General features: G+C 31.8%; 1 protein-coding gene and 1 long non-coding RNA gene across 2 annotated transcripts in view; one reads left to right on the forward strand and one right to left on the reverse strand.

Annotated features, from left to right (window-relative positions):
- Positions 1 to 2864: 2864 nt before the first annotated feature.
- LOC123660477 lies at positions 2865 to 24964 on the reverse strand. The gene is made up of 3 exons (XR_006744204.1): positions 24953 to 24964; positions 7218 to 7224; positions 2865 to 2976 (listed from the first exon to the last, which is right to left on the reverse strand). It is a non-coding gene; the product is annotated as an uncharacterized LOC123660477 (long non-coding RNA).
- LOC123660473 (protein lozenge-like) overlaps positions 11003 to 25898 on the forward strand; it is a 58786-nt gene continuing 43890 nt past the window's right edge. Inside the window, exons 1-2 of the mRNA XM_045595545.1 lie at positions 11003 to 11130; positions 22483 to 22722. Of these exons, the coding sequence (XP_045451501.1) occupies positions 11019 to 11130; positions 22483 to 22722 (352 nt within the window). The 5' untranslated portion in view covers positions 11003 to 11018. The remainder of the gene's footprint in view (positions 11131 to 22482; positions 22723 to 25898) is intronic.

The raw sequence follows: 25898 nt of genomic DNA on the forward strand, positions 1-25898 counted from the left end.
AGTCTCAGCTAGCAAAAATATATCAGTATGCGAAGCGGTAATTTCTGCATTCAAAATAAATAATTTGGTTCGTAAGCCGCGAACGTTTTGATAGTATACAGTAACAGCAACACGCTGCGATCGACGTCATCTTCGTCAACAGTTGACGTAAAGCGTCACGGCCGTCATCGGTCGCCTCCGCTGCTTGCCGACGTTGACGACGCGTCATCATACGCTCGGCGACAAACTTGGTTTTTCAGAACTTTTGACCGTGTAGACCGATTTCGACAATTTTTTTTTTATCGAAAGGTGGTGTGTGTCAATTGGTCCCATTTAAATTTATTTGAGATCTAACAACTACTTTTCTACTTTTTTATATCTAATAATGCGTTTTTACTTGACGCTTCTTTCGTCGACCTACGTTGTATTATACCGCATAACTTTCTGCTGGATGTACCGATTTTGATAATTCTTTTTTTGTTGAAAAGGAGATATCCTTAATTTAGTACCATGATACGGAAACCAGGATTTGATGATGGGATCCTAGAGAAATCAAGGGAATCTCTTGAAAATCGGCAATAACTTTTTACTGGGTGTACCGATTTTGATAATTCTTTTATGTTGGAAAGAAGATATCTCTAGTTTAGTACCATGATAAGGAAACCAGGATCTGATGATGGAATTCCAGAGAAATCGACGGAAACTCTTGAAAATCCGCAATATTTTTTTATTGGGTGTACCAATTTTAATAATTTTTAATTTAATCGAAAGCTGATGTTTGTCATGTGGTCACATATAAATTTTATTGAGATCTGATAACTACTTTTTGAGTAATCTTTGATAACGCGTAGTTACTTGACTATTTTTTCGTCGATCTACGTTGTATTACTCGTCGATGTAATTGAAGTCGGTTTTTTTCGTTTGCGAGCAAACACAATTATTTGATATCCGTAATCTATAACTTTTCTATCTTACAAAAGCTCAATTAAATAGTACGTAGATACGAAGCTTAAGTTAAACACAATCGCACGGGCGGGCGGTGCGGGGATGATATTAGTATAGCTCTATAGATGTTATAGGTTTGCTCGCAAAAATTGTGAGTTTGTCATATTTAATAGAAAACGTTTGGTTATTTCATGCATATCTATCTGGACGGTAGGTTCTCGTGAGCAGTAAACACGGTTTGCCAGCGTATAGGTATTGCAATTTCGCAGGAATTTCGGTATAAAAGTATACCATTTATGTTGCTCCATAGCCTATCATATTAAAATCAGGTCAAATTATCTAAATATGACGTCAAAATCATCTAGCGAAAGTCTGATAGAAAATCGGTTCAGCCGATCCGAAGATTAGGCCGGACAAACAGAGAGACAGACAAAAACTTTTAAAATTGTTTGTTTATATTTTACTATCGTGTAAATAACTATATTCATTAAAAAACACAGTTCTTTTGAAATCACAGATAGACAGTAGCTATAGCCTTATTAAATAAACTATTAAAACTTTTTGAAACATCCTAACTAATAAGTTATCTTTCGAATTACAATAGAATTGACAATAGGCTATTCCACTACGTTTTAAAAACTACTTCAAAATGTTGATTTTCTAATACAACAAAAAATAACAACAACAAAAAATATATATTTCGGCAAAATTAACACGCTTTCATGCCATAAAACTAAATTAAATTTTAAAGCTTTTTTATTTCCGCGAAAACGCTATCAGGCATTTTGGTGACGTAATATGTTAATAACAAAAGTCGTGTATGACGTATGTAAGACCGAACTCGTTCAATACGTCAAAAGTTCAATACCTTATATATATACATACCTACTCTTTGTCGTTCAACGTTAACAGCTACAAATATTTGGTGTTTTCCCGCGCCTTGTCAGTATTTTTTAATCGACTTCCAAAAAAGGAGGAGGTTCTCAATTCGACTGTATTTTTTTTTTATGTATGTTACATCAGAACTTTTGACTGGGTGGAGCGATTTCGACAAATTTTCATTTAATCGAAAGGTGGTGTGTGCCAATTGGTCCCATTTAAATTTATTTGAGATCTAACAACTACTTTTCGAGCTATATCTAATAATGCGTTTTTACTTGACGCTTTTTTCGTCGACCTACGTTGTATTATACCACATAACTTTCTACTGGATGTACCGATTTTGACAATTCTTTTTTTGTTGGAAAGGAGATATCCCAAGTTTAGTAAGATGATAAGGAAACCAGGATCTGATGATAAGATCCTAGAGAAATCGAGGAAAACTCTTAAGAATCCGCAATAACTTTTTACTGGGTGTACCGATTTTGATAATTCTTTTTTTGTTGGAAAGGGAATATCCCTAGTTTGGTACCATGATAAGGAAACCAAGATCTGATGATGGGGTCCCAGAGAAATCGAGGGAACTTCTTGAAAATCCGCAATAACTTTTTACTGGGAGTACCGATTTTAATAATTTTTAATTTAATCGAAAGCTGATGTTTGTCATGTGGTCACATATAAATTTTATTGAGATCTGATGACTACTTTTTGAGTAATCTTTGATAACGCGCAGTTCCTTGACTGTCGATGTAATTGAAGTCGGTTTTTTTTCGTTTTTGTGTAAAATAATGAATTACAATAGCTGTCGTTCTTGTGTAGTGTCTAGCTGGACAAATACTAGCATTAAGAAAAAAACTATTACGTCTTAATTTGGCAGTATCTAACATTAGGAATAAAACATAACCTAACACTTTCTAACATTATTTTTCAAATTAGAACTAACACACTAGATTCTAACATTATTTAAAAAAAAAACAGTATAATATAAACAAGTAATGAGTACAAAGATGTTTTAACATTCCGAAATTCGAAGAACAAGGTTACATGCAAAAAACTTTGCAACCGTCGTTGAATCAATTTTTGGCAGATTTGTACTATCTGCAAAACCTTTTTGCATTTTAATAAATAAATAGATACAAATGAAATGCACTAACGAAAGAGCACAACTATTACCTCATGAAGTTAAAGTTGATAGATATGTACCTAGCTGTTTACAGCACTGACATACTTTTGCTTTTGCACTTATGACGTCATACCATGGCGAGTCGTGTTTTAAGTCACGTGATATACATATTAAAATATACGACTTTTAATTTCAATATAATAAAACAATAATGTGCTTTTATGGTTCCAAATGAGAATATTTAAGTGTATTTCTACATAAATTTTTAATTTTATCAATTCTTGTATTTTGGGACAAACATTTTTCAATATATATTGTCGTGGCCACCAAATGGTCGTATTTTATAAAGTGGCTTATATATATACGGTATAATTAGGTCTAAGCTTATTGTAACAATATAAAATGATATTCCCAGGAATTTTCTTCTTTTGACATAGCAGTAAACGTAAGAATGTAATCATTACCTATAATATATAATGATTGCCTTAACCTGATGGCATTAGATTATAACACTATTTAATAACCACTACCACCTTGGAACTTATAAAGCCGACCGATGGTGGAATAACCATTAAACTGCTGGTTTTGAAATACACAGGCCGAAGACGGGCAGCAGTGTCTTCGGTGCGACAAAGCCAGCCCTGCGGTCACCAACCCGCCTGCCCAGCGTGGTGACTAATATGGGCAACACACATGGGTTCGCGCCATTTTTGGCGCGAACTTATGAAGGCCTGTGTCCAGCAGTGGACTGCAATGGGCTGAAATGATGATGATGATGATGATGTATCGCTAGAGAAACCCAATACCCCTGAACAATCCCCCAATCCCGACGACGCCGTGTCTAGCAGGACCGGGTTCCCATCCCGGCCCGGACACCGGGGCCTTATTGGAGGAGATGCTTATCGGATTCGGTTAAAGATACGGATAAATTAATTTCAATTTTGGATATCCGATAAGGCTTATACTTATAGCAAGATGTTACATATGTATATATAAAAGAAGACCAACATTTACTATATCGATAAGAACAGCAAGCGTTATTTTATGTGTTAGTGATTAATTACATAAGTGACTTCAGATCGGCAATCTTGGGACTGCCTAGTAAAGCTGATAATCTTGGTTCAAGAGTTTAATATTTTTTTATAATTGTTTTCCTTACTTACACTTAATCTATGTACTATAATATCTATTCTAATTTTACAATACTTATACATAATATCAAATTAAATGTCAAAAAACGTATCTCTCGCCATGTTCGATGGCTTTTATCAGAGTCGTTATTATTTTCTCATGTGAATTTTGTTTCGGTATCGTATTTTTAAGTGATTCATGTTAGCAACAATGTATCGAGTTTAATCACTATAATATATATACTGTTTCATCCTCATAAAAAGCATTTTTTATAACAAAATTTCTAATATACCTAATTTATATATTATATGATGAACAATTATGTAAGTATGTGTTAAATATTTATATGTGTGGATTAAGGCCAAGTGATATAAAATTACCGTGTTTCTACCCGAGTTCGGCGAAGCCAGGGGAGGAGTACATTTCCTTATCACTCCCAAAATAAACAAAAATAAAATAAGTACTTATTTTTATTTGACAATAATAATGTACTATACCACACAAATAATGTTTCAAAGTACGTATTTAATGCGTACCATATATAACACATGCACGCGTTTAGTGATTATCTTAAAATCAAAATTACAAAATTACTTCATACAAATAGACTTTAAAAGCACTTTTTATTCGACATTTCCCAAATAAAAGATACATTTATTTTTAATAATAAATTAATTATAAATAGATTATTTAATTATAGTTTAACTGGAGTTATTTCCTATTCGGAATGTAAATTCAGCAGAGAAAAATCGGCAAGAAATTTCAGAGTTACTAGTTTACAAAAAAAGCTATTCACTTAGGAAAAGACGACCGTGTATACTTGAGACATTTATTTATTTATATGTAATTTTAAAAGCTTGTTCAAGTGGCTCTTAGTAATGAGTTAGAGACCATTATTGACACACGCCGGGCGCTTTTGTGCATACAACGTACGAAAATAATCCGCTTAGCGACTTCTTTGACGTCCAGTTCTTCTAATTAAAGCAACGAATCGTTAATTAAAACTGTTGTAAATAATAATACAAGACATTGTTTTGTACATTTACAAAGTAAACAGGGAAAATTATATTTTTTGAAGTAAAAATTTCTTACGCATGCTTAACTTGGGGAGTAAGCTGCTAACGAGAGCGTTACAAAAACTGTGATCGAGCGGCGTGAACGGGAGTTGAGAAGGAGATATAATTTAGATGAAGCTAAAAAAGTTTTACTTCAGTCGTATGGTTTAACGCACACTATACACATATGTGTGTGTGTGTGTGTGTGTGTGTGTGTTATTTTATTTAAAATTAACATCCACGGGCTCAAAATGCTCATGGCTTTTGTTAAAAATGCATCCTAATACCATACCGATTTATCATTAAAACTACAAATCGACAGTCCTGTGACTGTCTACTAAAACTAGAACGTGGTCCGACGCGACGCCTTATATTATTAAAATATCGTTAGACTAATCTTGATATCCCAAATGTTCTTTGGGTGACGCGCTCTACATTTGATCAGCGATTTGCTCACTATTGTGAGGACATAGACTTATTTGCCGATAAAATCTCTGTTGTCTGTAAAAATGGCTATAAATATCTTTATACGTTAATAATTAATTTTATTGTATAATTTAATCCTGACATTAGTAATATTTTATTTTTCTATTTTTAACATTTGTTTTATTTTGACACTCATGTATTTTTATAAACAGAATTCTAAATTTTGACTGAATATTGAATTTTGACATTGTTGTAGGTATATTGTAATTTCCATATATGAATTTTTTAACTAAATTATTGATATTTTATTTATTTTAATATTAATCCACTGAGCGTAATGCATTTATATGGACTTTGTAAATTTTAATTATTGTATTTTGATAAGATTATATATTTCTATTCTACATTTATCATAATTTTTTGTAGTTTGTCAAACCTGTGTTTTACTTTTTTTCTGCTTGACTTACTTGTGTCTGGACCAAAGCTCTGTAAACTTGTATGCATGGAGAAATACTTAAATAAACTCAATAAAAAAAATATCAATTAACGTAATTTTTTTCTGTATCTGTAAATAATATTGCGTATATACAGTTTAATTTAATGTCTCAATCGTGTATTATCGTTTGTGAGATATCTTACGTAATTATTACATCAATTTAGCAATAAAATATATATTATACCGTATTTATAATAATTGTGTTTGCTGGCAAACGAAAAAAAAAACCGACTTCAATTACATCAACTAGTAATACAACGTAGATCGACTAAAAAATAGTCAAGTAACACCGCGTTATCAAAGATTACTCAAAAAGCAGTTATCAGATCTCGGTAAAATTTATATGTGACCACATGATAAACATCAGCTTTCGATTAAATTAAAAATTATCAAAATCGGTACACCCAGTAAAAAGTTATTGCGGATTTTCGAGAGTTTCCCTCGATTTGTCTAGGATCCCATCATCAGATCCTGGTTTCCTTATCATGGTACCAAACTAAGGATATCCCCTTTCCAACAAAAAATAGAATTATCAAAATCGGTACATCCAGTAGAAAGTTATGTGGTAAAGTATGTATAATACAACGTAGGTCGACGAAAAAAGCGTCAAGTAAAAACGCATTATTAGATATAACTCGAAAGGTAGTTGTTAGATCTCAAATAAATTTAAATGGGATCAATTGGCACACAAAACCTTTCGATTAAAACAAAATTTGTCGAAATCGGTCTACCTGGTCAAAAGTTCTGATATAACATACATAAAAAAAAAAAAAAAATACAGTCGAATTGAGAACCTCCTCCTTTTTTCGAAGTCGGTTAAAAAATAAAGTATAAGTATATTAAGTAGGTATACATATTTATTAATTTAGGAATTTAATTAAATCCTTATTGCTTTAGAGGGAAAATATGATCACGGTCTATCAATGTCAACGAATTGATCAATTTTTCCCTAGGTTAAAGAATAAACATACATGTTTTACCTTTAACCAATTCTGTCTGAGTAAAAATCTGAAGTAAATTTTTGTTTAAAAACTACGTCTAGGGTAGATATCATATTCAAACTGTTGATTTTTTTCAATGCAAACATTAAAAATAATTGTTAAAACTTGATATTAAACCTTCATATATAATTACTATATACTTATACCCCAATCCGCAAACCATCTCTCCCTAATTCCTCAACTCCTTAACTCCTCAACTCATTTGTTATTCAATTACATATACACTTATACAAACGAGTATATATCTGACTATACACCTGCATGTAATGTATTATACATAAGCAAGTATAGGCTCGTGCCGTTTGTTTGTAAACAATCAAGCTTGTTAGGCGCCGCAGCAATTCATAGATGGGCAATGTTCACCTTCGCAATTTCCCTTACAATTTCCATAGCTATCGTCGTTTTGCAATCGATGTATTTCGTAACTATCGTCGCATACAATAGCATTGTTATGTATAACGTTATATTTGTTATTATTAGAAATACATTAGGAAAAATATTTGATATCATAAAAAAATTGTACACTGCAACTTATTACAAACAAAAAAATTTTTAATTGGATAAAAATATCGCATTATTGTGTGTCTATATTTAATTTTTGAGGAAATATTTATAAATAAACATTACGTAAATTTTGTTTATTACAATGTAATTATAATGATAACAATAATATGACAGATATTAAAAATTAATACGTTAAACATTAGTCATAAATATATCATGTTCAGTTTATTTTGTAGTTATTCTCGCTTATCCGGAAAATATTGGTGTTATTCTAACCAATTAGTATACTAATAAAAAAATTATATTTTCAACATATGAAAAAATAATTTGTTTAACTAAAATTACTTTAAACTGAAGTAGGACACAGCAGGAAATTTCCTGCTCAAAATAAGAAGCAGCCCGACTGCTAAATACTGTTTTCAAGCAGTTTGTGTTCCTGTTGGTGAATATGGTGTCCAGAACTCTTGGGGGGAACTGGGGATGGGGTTGGCAATGTGCTTGCGATGCTTCTTTTGTTGTAGACGTCTATAAACTATGGTAATCGCTTACCATCAGGTGAGCTGTACGCTTACTTGCCGATCTAGTTACATAAAAAAAACGACCATACAATACGTTTACCAACGTTTAAAAGCATAATATTTTTAGCTAAAGCGTCTAATTTATACCAACTGCACCTTTTTAAATAATATCTCTACATATAATAAAATAGTGGGAAAGTCAAAAATGTACATTGAATATTTTTTTAAAAGGATAATTGGGGTGTAATCTACATTCGACACCGAAGCCAAAAATATAGTTTTTAGAATTTTTGTCTGTTTGTCTGTTTGTCTGTATGTATGTCCGGGATAAACACAAAAAGTACTGCATGGATTTACTTCAAATTTGGCACAAATATTATTAAGAAGTCGGGTCAACATATAGGATACATATTATCACGCTATCACCTACGGGAAACGAGCAGTGAACCTTTATTTCTTTAACGCATTCTGTAACAACGTGTAATCTAACGACAAAGGTTAATAACCATGCTATAAGCTAGCTTCACACTATAAATAAAGGCATTCTGTAGTATATGTAGTATCAGCATTGCAACCGTGCGAAGACGGGGCGGGTCGCTAGTAATTAGTAAAATAGTATAATTCGTTTTTGGTACCTGCGTAGTCAAATACGTCAATTATAATTTTAAAACCATCTTATTGTAGAATAATCCTAAATCAATTATTTGACCCATGTTTAACCAAGAAGGTCTAATTGATCGCCGCCTCTGCGGTACACCTTCCCACAAAAATTGTCTGTGCTGCGGTCGTCACACGCAAACACTCGACTAGCAGCCGGCCTAGTCGGTAATTATACCACAACTCAATTTGTTTATGACGATAATAATTATACATAAAACTTAATAAAAATATTTTTTATAAGTTCAAAGTTTATAACACAACGATTATTAATTCAAAAAGAACGAAAATCTTATACGAAAATTTCGTAGTATTTTAGGAACCAGTTTAAGTTGTTAACTAATTTAACTTGTTATTTAATTTAAATTGGGTGTGTTGTTTATTTATTGTAAGCATACAACTTTAAAATTAATATTAAATACCCTAATTCTCTCTAAATAATTTTTTTTATCTCATAGAAAATCAAAGTTTTATTGACTCTACATAAAAATAAATTACCTAATATTGGTACAGTTATAAAAGATTAGCTACTTATATTGATTTTCTCGATTGCTTTTAAAAGTTTTGAGTTGTCGATGGATTCAAGACAATAAGTAAGTATTAAGTAAGTTAGAACGCAACAAGTGCTTGAAACTTTTCCCGCGGCGCGTCTTACAGCGCGGCGGGGCGGGCCGCCACGCCCAGCCGCACGCCCACCCGTCTTGAGTACTCCCCGCGGAAAATATCTCCACTACACACTGAGATGATAACCTTACTAGCACTAAATCTTACTGTAACCAACAACAATATTATGAAACAACAATCTTATCCAACTGCAATTTTATCTATAGTCGTAATGTTTCGAGCGATCAAATGTAACTTCAAACTTCAGTTACAAATTGCTACGCAATTAGTTATTTTGTTGTTAGTAATGTTAGACGACATTAAGGATAATTTCACAAAAAATTAATTTAATGTCACATTGTGAGTTAATGTAGTCGAGTAGACGTTCAAGCAATTAATGATAAGAAAAGTGTTTACACAATAATACGATCCACTGTTAAATAAGCTGATCTTTGTTTATCTTGCTGAAACTTTATTGAATAGAAGACTAGAATTAATCTGTATAGACGTCTCTCTCGGCAGTACTAGGCACCGACAGCGGCCAGAGCACCACGAGAGCGAGATACGAAGCGCTTCAGAATGAAAAACATCATTATGTTTCCCTTTCAACAATGGAACTAAACAAAAATATTTGATAGCGTAAAACTTGCGCGCCTCTTGCTCGTACTTACGAACTTCAGTATGAGTCCGAGCGAGAGGCGCGTGGCGCATATTTTCCCGGCAAATGAAGCGTGACCAGACCGCAGATTGACCGCAGAGAATGGAGGCAGCGAGTGACAGAATGGCGGCGGCTCAGTAGTAGAGAGTCGCGCGAGCGGAGAACACGCGTGCAGCCTCCGCCAGCCGCGACGTGACTCATCGCCTCGTACGTACGCGGTAAATACCTGTGACCCACGCGGGACTTACGCTCGACTGTTTGCAAAAAATATAAGGCTCTATTAGGAAACCGGCGCTGACGCAGAGCGCGGGAAAACATTTAGAATAATTAAAGCCGCTCAGCTGATGTTGACAGAGCATGCGTATTCGCACGATAAGACATTGCGCTCGCTTCTTAGAACGTCTTAGGTAGCTCGGCTCGAGCGATAGAAAATATTTTTAATAGATCCGTTCTGAGCTTCTTAATTCGTGACTCACATAAAATGACGAAAGTTAAGTTGAAACATACTTCAATACCCGCCTCAATTCCCGCTAGTGTACGTAAATACTGAGTTAAGGAAAAATTATGTTAATGTCCGTGATTGTTTACACCGTTTCGTTGAAGGCACTATCAAACGTAAGTGAACTTGTTTATTGAATTCGTGTAATTAACAGTATAATAATACTGATAAAGTGGCAACTAGTTAAACTGAATATCTCCTATTAATTAGCACGCGAACGATTTTAATAAACTTTTCGTGTTAGATTACGAAACAAAACAGTGCAACAAGTGACAGTCCAATAAATAATAAAGAAAAAAAAACTTTTTGGATCGCCGCCAAAACTTCTTTGAAGAGGGTTTTGAATGTGACAATAAATTACTCACCGGCGTAAAGGTCATGCGCTGGCGCAGTGAAAGTGTAAGCATAGTATAGAATAAAAACAGTCATCGTCAAATTAAAAAGAAGCGATTCTTTGAATTCGTTGCGCCATTGGAATAATCTCAAACTTTGGCACGAAAAAGAGCAAAAAGGGTGAGGCGAGGGTGTGATGCTGCAGTGAAGGATGCACTTGCCGTACGAGTCCAGGGGCCGTCGGCGCCGCGAGATGGCCGAGCTCGAGCCCTGGTGGCTCCAGTCCATCATCGACGAAACGCTCGGCGAACATCCTGACCTCGGTAATAAAGCGCTTCGCTGTGTCTAACGACAAGCTTCAAATAAAATGAAAAATTTGTAATAGTATACGTTTCTGAGTCTTAACGGCGAATTATATATGTATATATATTTAAAATTTCCACAAAATACTTCTTACAACAACAGAAACATGCCAAAAAATCAGCTGCTTCAATCATATTAATCAGATGAAATCCTATTCGTATATTAAATTTATTCGAATTGGGATTATTAGTCCTGTACCATACACTAGTTAGCTGTTTACAGTAAAGTCAAAATACACCTAAAACTTTTTACCCCTTTTTAAGAAAACGCGGTCGCGTGCGCGGACGGAGGAGTATGAAATTTCGCACACTTATAGTTTATATAGAGGAGTGCAGAATGGTCATATTTTTTTTAATCATTAAATCAATAGAAAAAAATTACACACACTACCATGTATTTGATACACATAAATACTCTTTTGTGTAAAAATTATAGTCTTTAACGACAGAACCTTAATAATGTTCAAACTTATAATTTAAATTAATTATGGTCGAATTTCGACCACTGGACAACCACTATTATTATTTAATACGCTAATGTGACTGAGAGAAGTTCTGATATTATAATTTTTAATATAATATGTATAATCTAGACGACCGCTCTGGTGTAATGGTGTCGGCGGCGCCTAAACACCGACGGTTGCGGGTTTGATTCCTGCTCGGAGTGGATATTTGTGTTTATACAAATATTTATTTCCGCTCTGGTTGTTAGTCCTTGTGGGTATAGCGTGTTGGATACCACCGTGCCTCGGAGAGCACATTACAATGTCAGTCCCGGTTGTTATCATATACACCTAATAGCGATCCTTACTCATGATAGGGAATATATCCGCCAACCCGCATAGACCGGAGCAGCGAGGTGGATTAAGCTCTGATCCTTATCCTACATGGGAAAAGAGGCCTATGCCCAGCAATATGATATTACAGGCTGAAGCGGTCAATCTTATGTTAACGATTTTTATTCGAGATACTTTAAAAGCAATTAACCATTTGAGTATTATAAACATATTTTTATTGCTTGGATATGTATTTAACGTTCTAACAATAAGATTTTTTATTGTAAATTAAATATTTTCGTAACATATAGAGTCACATAACTGGACTTATGTCAGTTATATTCGTATAATGACGATTATCTAAAGATGGCTAGTCTCGTAACGATGATTCATTTCTTAATTTTGTAAAGTATTTGCGAAATATTAAGTTATTTTGTAAGAAAGTTGCGTGCACAACTGCCGTTGCAATTATTGTTACAGATGCTAAATACGTTATTTTGGAAACATGCTCGCTTTGTAATTTTTTTTGCTGCCATTTCTAAGTTTGTGTAAGTCAGTCAGTCAGTCAGTTCAACCTATTGCAGTCCACTGCTGGACATAGGTCTCCCCAAGCTCGAGCCGGTCATCCCGGTTTTCCGCAATCCATATCCAGCCTACACCGGCAACCTTATCTTATCTTCGTGATTTTGTACTTTCCCCTAACTACTTATGTATTTATTATAGTTTTTATTAGAATTTTACTAGTTTCTGATAAAGTTTATCTAGAAAATAAGTAACTGATAGATAAAGTTTGATACCACCAAATAATAAAGAAATTAATGTATTAATACTTTTACTGACATGATCACATGGGGTGCAACGTCGCAATATTCCAATATTATTATAAATCTAAGTCAAAGTTTTGGCAATCTAATAATAATGTGATGATCCTTACTCGTGTTAAGGCTCATGTCCTCCAACCTGCACTGGAGCAGCGCGGTTGATTAGGCTCCGACCGTTCTCCTTTAAGGAGAAAGAGGCTTATATCCGGCAGTGGTTTGGATATAGGCTATATCAATCAATCAATCAAAATGATAATCGAAGCAAATCACGTGTAAATAAAAGTATTATTAGTGACCGTGAAAGCAAATATATATATCGTGTCATGATGTATGTGGGCGATAAACTCCGAAACTACTGAACCAATTTTTATCAAATTTTGTAATCATCTGTAATTTGGTCCAACTTGGGAGATAGGGTAGCTTTTATCTCAATTGGATCCGGTAGGTGGCGCTGCTATCGGTATGTAAGCAATCAAATTTGGTAGCTGTTTTCCAGGCAGGACAACAGCTGCCGGGTCCGCTAGTATATACATATATAATTAAAATATATTAACAAGGGCTATGATGTTAAATGAAATTGCAAATTAGATTATAATTAGTATTTAAAACACATTACCTCCTATCACTAAGTACGCCATGACATATATATTGTTATTTCAAGTGAAGTATGAATGAGTCAATATGTTAAAATTTATTAACAATAGAGGTAACCGCACACAAAGAAACTTCAAAGTAATAATCCTAATTCATTTTGTATCTATCTAGTACGTACAGAAAAAAGTCAAGATAAAAGAACAGGTTTATCATTTTTATGTCCTTGAAATCCAGTAACAAAAATAATTTTAAATTATTACTTAGCTTAAAAAAATTAACATATTTTTAAAATATTAAAAAAAAATACTCTGGTCGATAATTGGCTGTTAAATAGATTAGAACTAGAGTAATATATATTTTAATTAAACCACAATTTTATAGGTTTTATTAATTTTAATGTACATAATGCTTTTTTTTGCTTTAATAGCCACTCTCGCATTTAGGTTTTTTTTTTAACTATAATTTAAACATATTAGATAACTTTGGCATCTAGGTTGCCTGGAAGAGATCACTTTTCAGCGATAAGACCGCCCTTTATGAATATGCCTGATAGAACCTGCCTGAACCTTGTGTTTTTGAGTACAAGTGTATGGTTATGTTATGTTACGTTTGGCGCAACAGGACGTAACTAATGTGAATTAAGAAAACTACATCTACATTAATATTATAAAGCTGAAAACTTTGTTTGTTTCTTTGTTTGCTTGATTGTGTGTTTAGACGCGCTAATAGCAGAAAAAAATCTTTTGGTATTTGATAGTCCATTTGTCGAGTAAGGCTATAATAGGCTATTTTTTGCTTAAATTAGCGCGTGTGAAGCCGCGGGCGGCTAGTAAGAAAATACAGTATAATAGAGTTAAGCTTGTAAAATACAAAACTATTTATATATTTAAACTATTTTTAGCTAATTGTTTTTATCCTATGCAAATTTAACAGCCTTTAAATATCCTATTGTTAAAGACAAAGACTTCCACTACTCCACACATATGTACATATCCTATTAAGGATGAAAACAAATATAGAATTTAAAGATTTATAGATTAGTAACCGCGACTGTTAGTGTGGTTTTTCGGTGGTCAATACTCTAATTAATTGACAATTTTTTTTATGTAAATAACGCTTTCAATAATAGCAAGCGAATTTTTTTCAATAGAATCTATAATCATATTCCGGCGGTAGTTTCATTAATTAATTTCACCCCAATCATTAATTAAACTATAATAATTTTGTAACACAATGAATATTTTTATTTACTAGCCAAATTATCGCTTGTTCTAATAACACCTTCCATACGCGTTTGACCTGAATATTAATGTAGTGATTAAAAGTAATGACGTATTGAGATTACAAATTCGTAAACTTAATTATTATAAATTTGCATAACGTTTAGTAAGGAATATTTCTATACTGGCACTTAACACATCTTATTAATATATTTTCGAACACAGTGTAATCTTATAATAAAAAATATCAGGCAACTCATTCTCAAACTAAGGAGTGACCAAGAGAAATAATGCTTTTTTAATATAATAAATGTCTATAGTATTTTAACATTTATCCAAAACTAATTGAGTCGACGAAATTTGAACGCTGTTATTTTCGTAAGTATATCTTTCTTCTTTTATATAAATTTCCTGTCAAATATAAGAATTATTATTATTTTTATTTAGTGAAGTCGTTCGGAAGCTATGCGTATACATACATTTCGGCGATTCATTTTTATTTACAATATACATACAAAGATTAATTTATTGTAAGCGATTACCTACTTTCCTAGTATTTTCCACTCGCTTATATCTCGTCCAATGACGTTAAAACAACAATTAACTTGTTTTATAATAACTTTAATTCTATAAATAGTCTATTTAGACAACAAAAATTGTTTTTATTAGTTATTTTTTAAACGAAAAGTCCCTTATCGATTTGGTATTGCATCAATGTATGATGATGAACTTTGTTCTCTATTATTATACTATTTGATCAATTCACTGACCTTACTAAGTGATAAATAATGATGAATATCTCTTGTTATTTCATTAAAAAACCTTTAAATGTAATATACATACATATAGATTAAAAAATCTTCTTATAAAAGACATCAACGCATATTGTGACGCTTTTAATGTGACAAGACATGTTAAATTCAAGCAGGTTACAGTGGGAACCACTGAAGCTTTATAAGTGTATCATAAAAATTTTCGCTGTACAAAAAGCGGCGTATTACGTGATTTAAAAAATGCTTGAACTTTCAAATATCAATTTATTATAATAATAATGTAATTTAAAAAGAAACTATTTGCGTAGAATCTTAAGGTATATAGAATCTTTATTCTCTTTTTAACAATAAAAAAAAGATCTTGTGATCTATAACATCTAACTAATGTTGTTTTTTTTTAATATTGTCAAGTGTAAACAGTTTCTTTCCTACTCAAATTATTTATACAAGCTTTTTTTAATATTTTGTTGACATAGTATTGATACTCACGTGGTTAACCGGTAAATACGCTGTTAAGTATCTCTTTATAGATTAAATATTTTTTTCATAAGTATAATTTACAATACCCCGGTTTACCCACTTAAGTTCTGATGCTGTGGAAATTAGATCCAATAGAAATTCGGGTTTGTCCATATATTTTTATACACATATTTTTAGTTAACTTGAAAAGGTACAAGCATTATTTCATTCTTACTTGCGTTAGCATTTAATTTATCATAGAATATCACAAGACAACTAACTGTCTTACTATTCTTGTCCTACAACTTTAGCTGTAACGCTACGCTGCTTACGCGCTCCGCTATCGATAGTTCAAAGTCGGCGGAATGCACATTCTCAAAAACGCGAATTTAGCAGTTATATGCCTTACTTTTCCGCTTATCCGCAACTACAATTCTGAACATTAAGTTTTATAAGTAAATAAATAATAAATATATATCTTTAACATACGCATACGGTCGTCTGTTCTTTAGATCAGATAAGAAACTGACCGTCAAGCTAATTCCTGAAATAGATAAATTTCAATTGAGAACACGGTTTATCTCTTAGTTTAGCTTAACAATTAATTTAAATTATTTCGCTAATCTCTTAGAAAACAAAGTTTTTTCATTATTTTTGGTAATTGTTTTATTGAATTAATCAAACCGTAACGATCTTAAAATCTCCTCTAATCACATTAACAGAGCGCGTTACAATTAGCGACAATTAGTCGAGGAAAGGTACGGAAGGCACTCATTGTAATGAGAGCATTGAATTTGAGCTAATGAGGTCGGGCTAGTCGGGCTGGCCGCCCCACATCCCCATAGCTTTTCCTGTACTATTTATATTAAAATTTTAAAGTTTAATGTTGTAAAACGTATGTAGTTTCTTCGAGCTTGATAAATAATGAGTTGTATAAAAAATACAATAAATTTTCTATCACTGCTTCTGTAGAAAGAAACTCGAAACAAATAATTATATATATTTTCTCAAACTGCCTGTCTATTTACATATTAAATTAATGACTAGGAGGCATGTTCTTTGTTATTTCCACAATTACTTTTATGACAAACGAAAAAGAATATCACGATATATACCAAAATTGTAATAGCCATAGATTAAAAAAAAAAAACATTATTCAAATAGGCCTCTAAAGCACCTTCGAATTGTCATTTTACTAATGAAAATTTTCAAGTGATTATTATAATTTAAAATAAACCTAACACCGATTTGGAATTGCATTGCATTTACTCTTTTGAAAATAATATATAAACTGTGTTTTAGTACAAAGTTAGCAATAACTTGCATGAAATATAGCGTCACTAATTCCACACAGCTTTATCAACTATGTAATCCTGCATCGAATAATACGCTTTATCTATACATAAATTTCATTTTATTGATAAATTTAAATTTATGTTGAGACATTTTACATTGAGAACCGTTAACAAATGCTGCCCTAAACCTTAAGTTGCGTACTAAATTTATTTTCAACTCTATTGATAAGAAAAAAAATATTTAAATGAAAACATAATTTACTAAACATTTTCATCAAATTCATTTTAACCATCATTTACATTTTAAAAAAGTTTCTTAAAAGCAACTTTTCTTCACTTTTTTTAAATAAAATTTACGTAAATTGATAACAAGAAAAACTGGACGATTTCACTATGATTCATTTAACGATAAATTAATCATTGTAAAATTCGAAGTATGGACTTCACTGTAATGAGTCGTAGCGAAAATTTTATGACTTCATTATACAGTAAATTAATGTACTCAAAAAGCGTTTTTTTTTCTCTAATCTACCATAGGTTAATTTATTTAAGTGTCCTATCTATAAATCATTTCGAACAAAAAAAAAGTTGATTTCGGCACGATTATTTTCATCATTGCCATTCATGAAATCTCCGAAAAGGCATCAGCTGCTGACGAATGCTGACGAACATCATTTGCGAGTTCTCTCTCTCTTGATTTTGCTTGTCTGCAATATTTTTTAAATCATTCAAAACAAAAAAATTCGGATTAAGCTGCACCAAGGAGAGTATTATAACTTAAGAACATTACCGGTTTTATTACAATATATCTTAATTTATTTATTATTACTTTTAATTAATGTAACCTCTAGAGGATTAATAATAAATTTAAATATTTTTTTCAATGTAAAGCAAGTAAAAAAGTTATTTAAATGTAACAAAAATAATCCATAATACAAATTGCGACGTAATTACTGTCTCTGTCTTAGCCAGTGACGCGCTTAAGCAATGTTTCTAACTTTAAAAGTATGAATCATGACTTAAATTATACAATATTATTATTATTTCCTTGATTATAAATTTAATTTAATCTCGAGTTTTGCTTAGTAATTACTTATTTAATTAATATAATCCCTTTTTGTTTTTTGATAACTTTTACGGCTTGTATTTTTAATGTGAATCAAAATCAAAAAATATTTAGTCAAGTGGACTGAAAATGCACTTCAGAATCGACTTATATTTAGATTAGACCTTAATAAATTAATTTAAATTTACGTGAATCCGATTCCCATTGATAATGTAGATTCAGCAGAGAAGAATCGACAAGAAAGTCGGCTACAACACTTTTAAACTACGATGCACCAAATTTGATATATATTTTTTTAATTTGTTATAATAAAATATATATGAATCGAAATATTCTTTAAAAAAATTGTGGTAGTACAAAGTCGTCAGTTCAGCTAGTTTATAATAATATTTTCCAAAGTTTTAGTTGACGTAACTAGATAATCAAGCAATGGGCTCGTTACTTACAGTGTCGTTATTGTTATTATTTTCCTCACACAACATGAGACGTACATAGTTAATTTATGCAGTTTGACAATTTATTACTATTATTTGCCTATTACTAAAATTATTGTAACAAATCATAATTTGGAATTCCCGATGTTACTTATTTTGCGGTAGTAAAACTGTAGCGTAAAATATTAACATATACAGACATATATGTATAACTTACACACAAATAGGAATTTTTATAGGCATTTTATTCTGTTTATTTAATTTATTATTTGATTTTAAATTGGCAAATGACTTACTGATTCATTTTTTGAAAAACGAACAATGTAATTACGATGAACTTAATTTTCTATTATAAGCTGACAATAAAACAACAACTACTAAAACTGGCTCCGACCGTAACAGGTATGCGGATAGAGTTCCGTTCTCAAATTAGGAATATTGTCATTTATCGTCTACTAGCTGACCGATAGGTCACCGGTTAACTTCGTACCATCATAAGAATCGATTTGTTTTTAATTTTCTTTGTCTTAAAAACACAAACAAAAGAAAATACAAGTACATACATTTAGACTATTAATTTTTATGCATATTGGTATATTAAAAAATATATATAGAACTACTTACCTATTTATTTAAAAGTAAATTTATTAAATTAAAATGAACCGCCACTCGTACTCGTACTCGTAGTACTCGCCGAGACTCGTTTTTACTGCTCTTATTAATGAATAATAATATATAATATAGTTACGAAGTTTGTAATCTAAACTTAATCAAAATATACATTTAACAAAAACTTTTTAATCATAAATAATCTGGTGTTGACATTCACAGGAAAATATTAATAAAAAATATATCATTAAAATAATAATGTTCTATCTTCTCGTGAAGTAAATATGAAAAGTTAAGAACGTTTTATTACAGAGATAACAATCAAAACGTGTATCAATTTACCGCTTTCTCTTCAAAATTGAAGATTCAGTTGTGAAGAAGCATCCGCAGCCCTTTATCAAGCGTCAACCGCAGTAACGTTTGCGGCCTATAATTTGTATATAGCCTGGGCTTCCGTAAATAGTGAAACCACAGTTAAACTATTAATGTTTTTTTCATGTCCAATACCGCTATTTTGGTTTTTAAGAAATTCGGTCCATCGCGTTAACCGCATCCTAAAACGGATTTTGTTGTTACGTTATAATTTTGTAATCATTACACAAATAAAATACGTGATCACCACGCTATGCCATATAAACTTTACGATAATTATTATAATACGATTATTATAATTATTATTAATTTATTTTAGTAATAAATGATTAATTAATCATTTATTACTGTATCGAAATTTTAATGTAAAACCAGTAAATTTGTAAAAAAATATTGTATGGGCTCTGTTTAAATATCTGTTTGTACCTTAAATGTTATCTACATTACAACCGGCAAACCATCAAATTTATTTAATTTATATTTATATGATTTTTCTGACAATCAATAAATTAATATCATATTTAACTACAATGTGTATTTCTAAGTAAACAAAAAAATAATATTTTTATATCTTCTATTTCATCTGTGTAGATAAAGTCACGAAAAACAGTATGTATATAACATTTTTGTAATTAGTACGCTGTAACTGTCAATTTTTAATGAATATGACCTGACGATACGAGGTGCAACGAGCTTAATAAATAAAAACACACTATTTTCCTTATTTAATCTCATTTTATGGTATTACCAATTAAATGTATTCCATGTGTTACATAACTACTACGTTTTAGTTTTAATTATCTGGTTCACTGCCTCAAATACGTATCGATTCCTTGACATTTTTACTACCCGACTACGATAAAGCCAAAAACAGGAATAATATTTTAGTAGTCTATGTAATGTATGTATATTTTATACGTTCCCTCATATCTCCTAAGCTACTAGTCATATTTAGACAAATTAGGTATTATTAGAAGGGTCTTAATCGTCCGCTGATTGTAGGCTATATGATATCACATTATATTCAATTTAATTGGCGCCCTCTTAAGGACATAAATTGACAAAAAATTTTTTTACCGTAGTCGGGTTTTAGTTTTTAACTTACTTTGTCTTGCGAATATAGGTATTAAGTGTATAAGGTTTAAGTCTTCTATAGTAATTATTTTTAGAACTTTTACTATAAAACCGCTTAAGCGCAAGTCTCACGCGCACTTGAAGGATTTCATACTACATTACAATTTAGATCGAGCAAAAAATACTAAAAGACCAGTTTTCTATAGAAACCATTTTTATTCTTAACTTAAATTATTAATTTTTTATTTCAAGTATATATTTCTATTGTGATTTAAACGCTGGATAGATGTACGGACAAACAGAAGAAATTTTATAAAATAAGTCTGTAATGTTATTTATTTACAAAGTCTTAAAAGCATCATTATTGAAATTAAACATTTTTTTCCTCAATGAATCTTTGAATATTTTAATAATCCTGGTACAATTCCGTACTTTGAAGATATTTTGAAAGAATTTTTATAGATAATTAATATTGAATTAATGAAACTAAATACTTATAGAGTTTACCCCTTAATAATCAAGTAAAATCTACTGAAAGAATGACCTCGTTACGCCATCTATCGGAAACCAAAAGGGTTCCGATTGATGATGTTATTTTAATTCGTTTATGTGCCATTTGATATGTTATTAATCTTTTTCTTAGACTAGTAAGTCTTTTTGTGCCTATTTAGACAGTCGATCTGAAGAATTAAACTCCAATCGTGCGTTGGAGCTGACACACACACTTTTTTGTCCTGAAGTTCAATAATTTCCTTGGGAGGAAAGATACAAATCAAACGTACAATCGCAAACGAAAGTTTAATTATATTTGAATATTATAATTTTAAATTATAAATTAAATCGATTAAAAGTAACAAAATAAACACAAATGTCGAGGTAATGTCCCTGATCCTCTGCATTTATTAATATCTATATATTTTTTGCGTAATGTCTTCCTTATTACTTCTAACTTATCTCTTTATAACTAAAACTGCTCTGTCGAACCAATTCGCAATTAATTTTCTACAAGCAAATAAACTTTTTTTATTCTGAATATAATTAAAAGGACATCCTAAGTATCATTATTACTAATTAAAAAATATATTATTAAATGAATAGTTATTAACTATAGATAATAGAGAGCGAGGATGTTTCAGTTTTTGTGAAAATGTTAACGTTATTTGAGTGAAATAAGGGAATAGGGATAATAAAATCCGTCATTTCTGGAGTTAGAAGCTTGAAACTTGTTCCATAGACGTATGATCAGCAGTTTTGAAATAGGGGGAAAATCACTCAGAGCGAAATCATTGACATTTCATTTAAAATTGAGTCGTATTTTTGAATTAATCTTTATTTCTGGACTACTTTTGAACTTATAAATATTCTTTTACCATTCATTCTTAGACCCGGTTAGGTATTGGTTAAAAGTAAATAAATAAATGATAATTATGATGATAATATAAATAATTATTCCAGCGTTTATGGAAATTCTGTATGGTAAAATAAGAGATTACTTCGTATTACTGCAATTACCTTAAAAAGGCTTGAGAAGACCTAAGAGAAGACTGTTTGTTGTTCGCTAACCTGTTCCATGAATCGTGACCGAGAGCGCACAAGAGGTGAACCATAAATTTGGTATATATAAAGGTCATGAATTGTTGTAATATAATTATTATACACTACTTTAGCTTCCCTTGTTAATATTATCAATATCTACGCGGGCAAAGCCGCAGACAACTTTAGAAAATTTCAAGCTACTTGGCGACTTAAACTTATATATGGTCGCTTTCACAATCAATATTTTTTTGGGATTGAAGATTCACTATACACAATATTTCCAGTACGGACCGGCAGCCCAGACTACATGTGCTCCATGCTGCCTCAACACTGGCGGTCGAACAAGACGCTACCAGGTGGCTTTAAGGTGGTAGCCCTAGGTGACGTGCTGGATGGTACCCAGGTCACAGTGAGAGCTGGAAACGATGAAAACTGCTCCGCTGAGCTTAGGAACAACACGGCTGTGATGAAGAACAGGGTCGCCAAGTTCAATGACCTGAGATTTGTTGGAAGAAGTGGTAGAGGTAAGTGTGAAATAAATATTTTATGTATAACAATTTGATATTTGATGTACAATTTATTACTAGGTTTTTGTTTTTGGCGTAAAATATAATATTTAAGCACACATCATAAGCCTGTCTGAGAGGCTGGACATACACCCCACAAGTTCGCGTCAAAAATGGCGTGAACTCATATGTTTTGCCCACAGCCACCACGCTGGGCAGGCGAGTTGGTGACCGCAGGGCTGGCTTTGTCGCACAGAAGGCGCTGCTGCCCGTCTTCGGTCTGTGTATTTCAAAGCCAGCACTTGGATGGTTATCCCGCCATCGGTCGGCTTTTTAACTTCCGATGTGGTAGTAGAACTGTGTTATCCCTTAGTCGCCTCTTACGACACCCGCGAGAAGGGAGGGGGTGGCTATATTCTTTGCTGCCGTAACCACACAGCCTAATATTTAAGAACATATCTAAAATAGTTACCAACTTACTATGTTTTAAGCAATTTATCAACGGCTCAAATGATTTAAATTAATTGTAAATATTGCTGTAATATTTGCATTAAAATATATTTGGAGATATATTGGACAGCATTTGAAACTTAAAAGAAACGAATAGAATATTTTAAATACTAAATACCTAATAATTTAACATAAATAATATTATTAATTATAACCAATGCCTATTAGTCAACGCTTATCAAAACACTAACCATTTGAAATGCCCAAGTGGAATCAGACAATAAAATCCATGAGCCTGTTGTGGGCATGGGAATAGCAGCAAATCATGGCGATGTAGCCACTGACTAGAGGATGACAGCCAATCGCAAAACCCAGGGCAAATAGACATATTTTTTTTCATCTAATTATGTTTGAAGGTATGGTTATCGATATCTTTAACGAAAAACAAATGTCAAGCTTCGAATAAAGCTAAGTCTGTAAGTACTAAAATATAAGTCAATCAAATTAGTTAAAAGTAACATAAAAATAGGTAATAACAAAAAATTGATAACATTGATAAAAATTCACAAAATCTTTGATAAAACGAATATATTTTTTTAATGATTTATATAGTTTACAGTTAGTTATACGTGTTTAATCGTTATTTTATTTTAATCAGATATCAATCCTAGAATTTTTTCGTTTATCCAACTAACTATAACTTGGATATCTTTAAATTAAGAGTGAATAGGCATCTACTAGGCAAGCGCGCACCATCTGTCGCTACATATTAAAGAAAAGAAAATCAAATTAAAATAACAATTCACTTATATTAAAAGAATAGTATTTAAAACATCAAACCATAGATCATAGAAAAAGTAATAATCTTAAGAGCATCAAAAGCCGCGGGTTACTAGTCTTTATACTTTCTATATTCAAATTCTTCATTTATTTTAGTCTAACTAGTAATTCTAACTTCTAAACTTTAGAAACGTGTAAATGTTAGTAATTGTTATTATTAAAATTGTACAAAGTAATTCGGCAACCCTAACATCCACTATCGCTAGATTAACCAATTATTCGGCCTCCGTAATAAGTTACATGGTTTCACATTAATATATAAAAATTTTAACGGCAGAAATTTTACTACGTAATGTTCATCCAACATAGTCCTACGATATGAAATAAAATCACATCTCAAGGGGATACGAGTACAACGCCAACATTATTTCAGGTACTTTCTTTTTTTTAGCGGAAATCTACTCGTCTGTAACATCCCAATACTGTATATATGTTTCTTTCTCCATGTATCAAAAGGGTCGGAGCTTAATCCACCACGCTGCTCCACTGCGGATTGGCAGATTCTCTACTATGAGTAACGATCAGATGTCTATGATAACAACCGGGACCAATAGTGTTCGTCGAAACGTGCTCTCCAAAACACGGTGGGGTGACCCATAAGGACAGACAACTAGACCGGAAAGAAATATTTGTACAAATACAATTATCGCCGGTGTGAGAGCCTATACGGAGCACACATAACTACACCAGAGTGATGGCTATGTGTGTTCTTGTATTTCTTGAATTTGTCGTAGGGATCATAGTTCTAAAAAAGTTAAAAAAAAAGCTATTTAAAATATGAAAAGAAAAAGTTGAACGACAGTAAAGCGATGTCGCGATTAAAGCCTCCTTATCATTATCGTCTAAATGCGATAAACAAAATAATCGCTCTGCGGTTAAGAACTAACCATTATGTAAATCGTGAATATGGAAACTTGCATTCGTTACTTTCTTGACATCGCGTTCATAGAATTATCACCTGCTAAATAAACAACAGAAGAAAATGTTATAAATAAAATAAAAAAATCATACCATATGAATACAAGCGAGAGGGAATAATTTAATCTAAACATATTAGGTACATACGATGTCTAAGCTACATACAAAATATTTTTGTTTATACGCCTAAGATGGCAAACAATCGTACGGCCTGACCTGATAGCAAGCGGTTACCGTAGCCTATGTACACCTGCAACACTACATTGTAAGTGCTTTTCCCAATAAAATATAAATTTAGGAATACTACATAAAACGACATATTTAATATATCATATTTTTAAGACAAGCAAGAACTTTCTCATCACAGATCAGAACTTCGAATTTTAATTTCCAAACCGCAGGCAGTAAACGACGTTCGCGCTTTACTGTTCCATTGTATGCGCGCGCATCGCCGCCATTACCCTCATGGGCATGCAGCTGTAAAATCTCCAAGATTTTCTTAACATCTTTGACTGGCCAGCACTGCATATAACTTTGTATTTCGTGATTACCCTTATATACTTGGACACATAAGACGAATATACAGATACAAGAGCGAGCAAAGTCTTAGATGTCTAGCAGTTGTTTTATTTGCGTAAAATTAAATGCCTATCTTGTATCTAAAGTACTGCTTCTATTTGGCTGATTTTTTGTAGGTACATTGCTTAGAAATGGTATGTACTATGTGGGGTTTAGTTTAATGCATTAATATTATTTTAGACGATGACCTTAGTTAAAAAAATATATTTTTTTCTTAAGCACGTATTTCAAAACAATTGTCATTATCATCCCTTTATAAATAGAATAATCGCAATGATCATTCCTAAAATATAAACATTTTCAAATAACAAAATTTCTATGCTTTGTAATAATATAGAACATTTGAACTATATTTGATATTAAACTATTTAAATCTATTACTAAATAACTGCAATAATTTACTTTAA

Source organism: Melitaea cinxia, chromosome 15, assembly GCF_905220565.1.
Source record: "Melitaea cinxia chromosome 15, ilMelCinx1.1, whole genome shotgun sequence".
Classification (NCBI taxonomy): Eukaryota; Metazoa; Arthropoda; class Insecta; order Lepidoptera; family Nymphalidae; genus Melitaea; species Melitaea cinxia.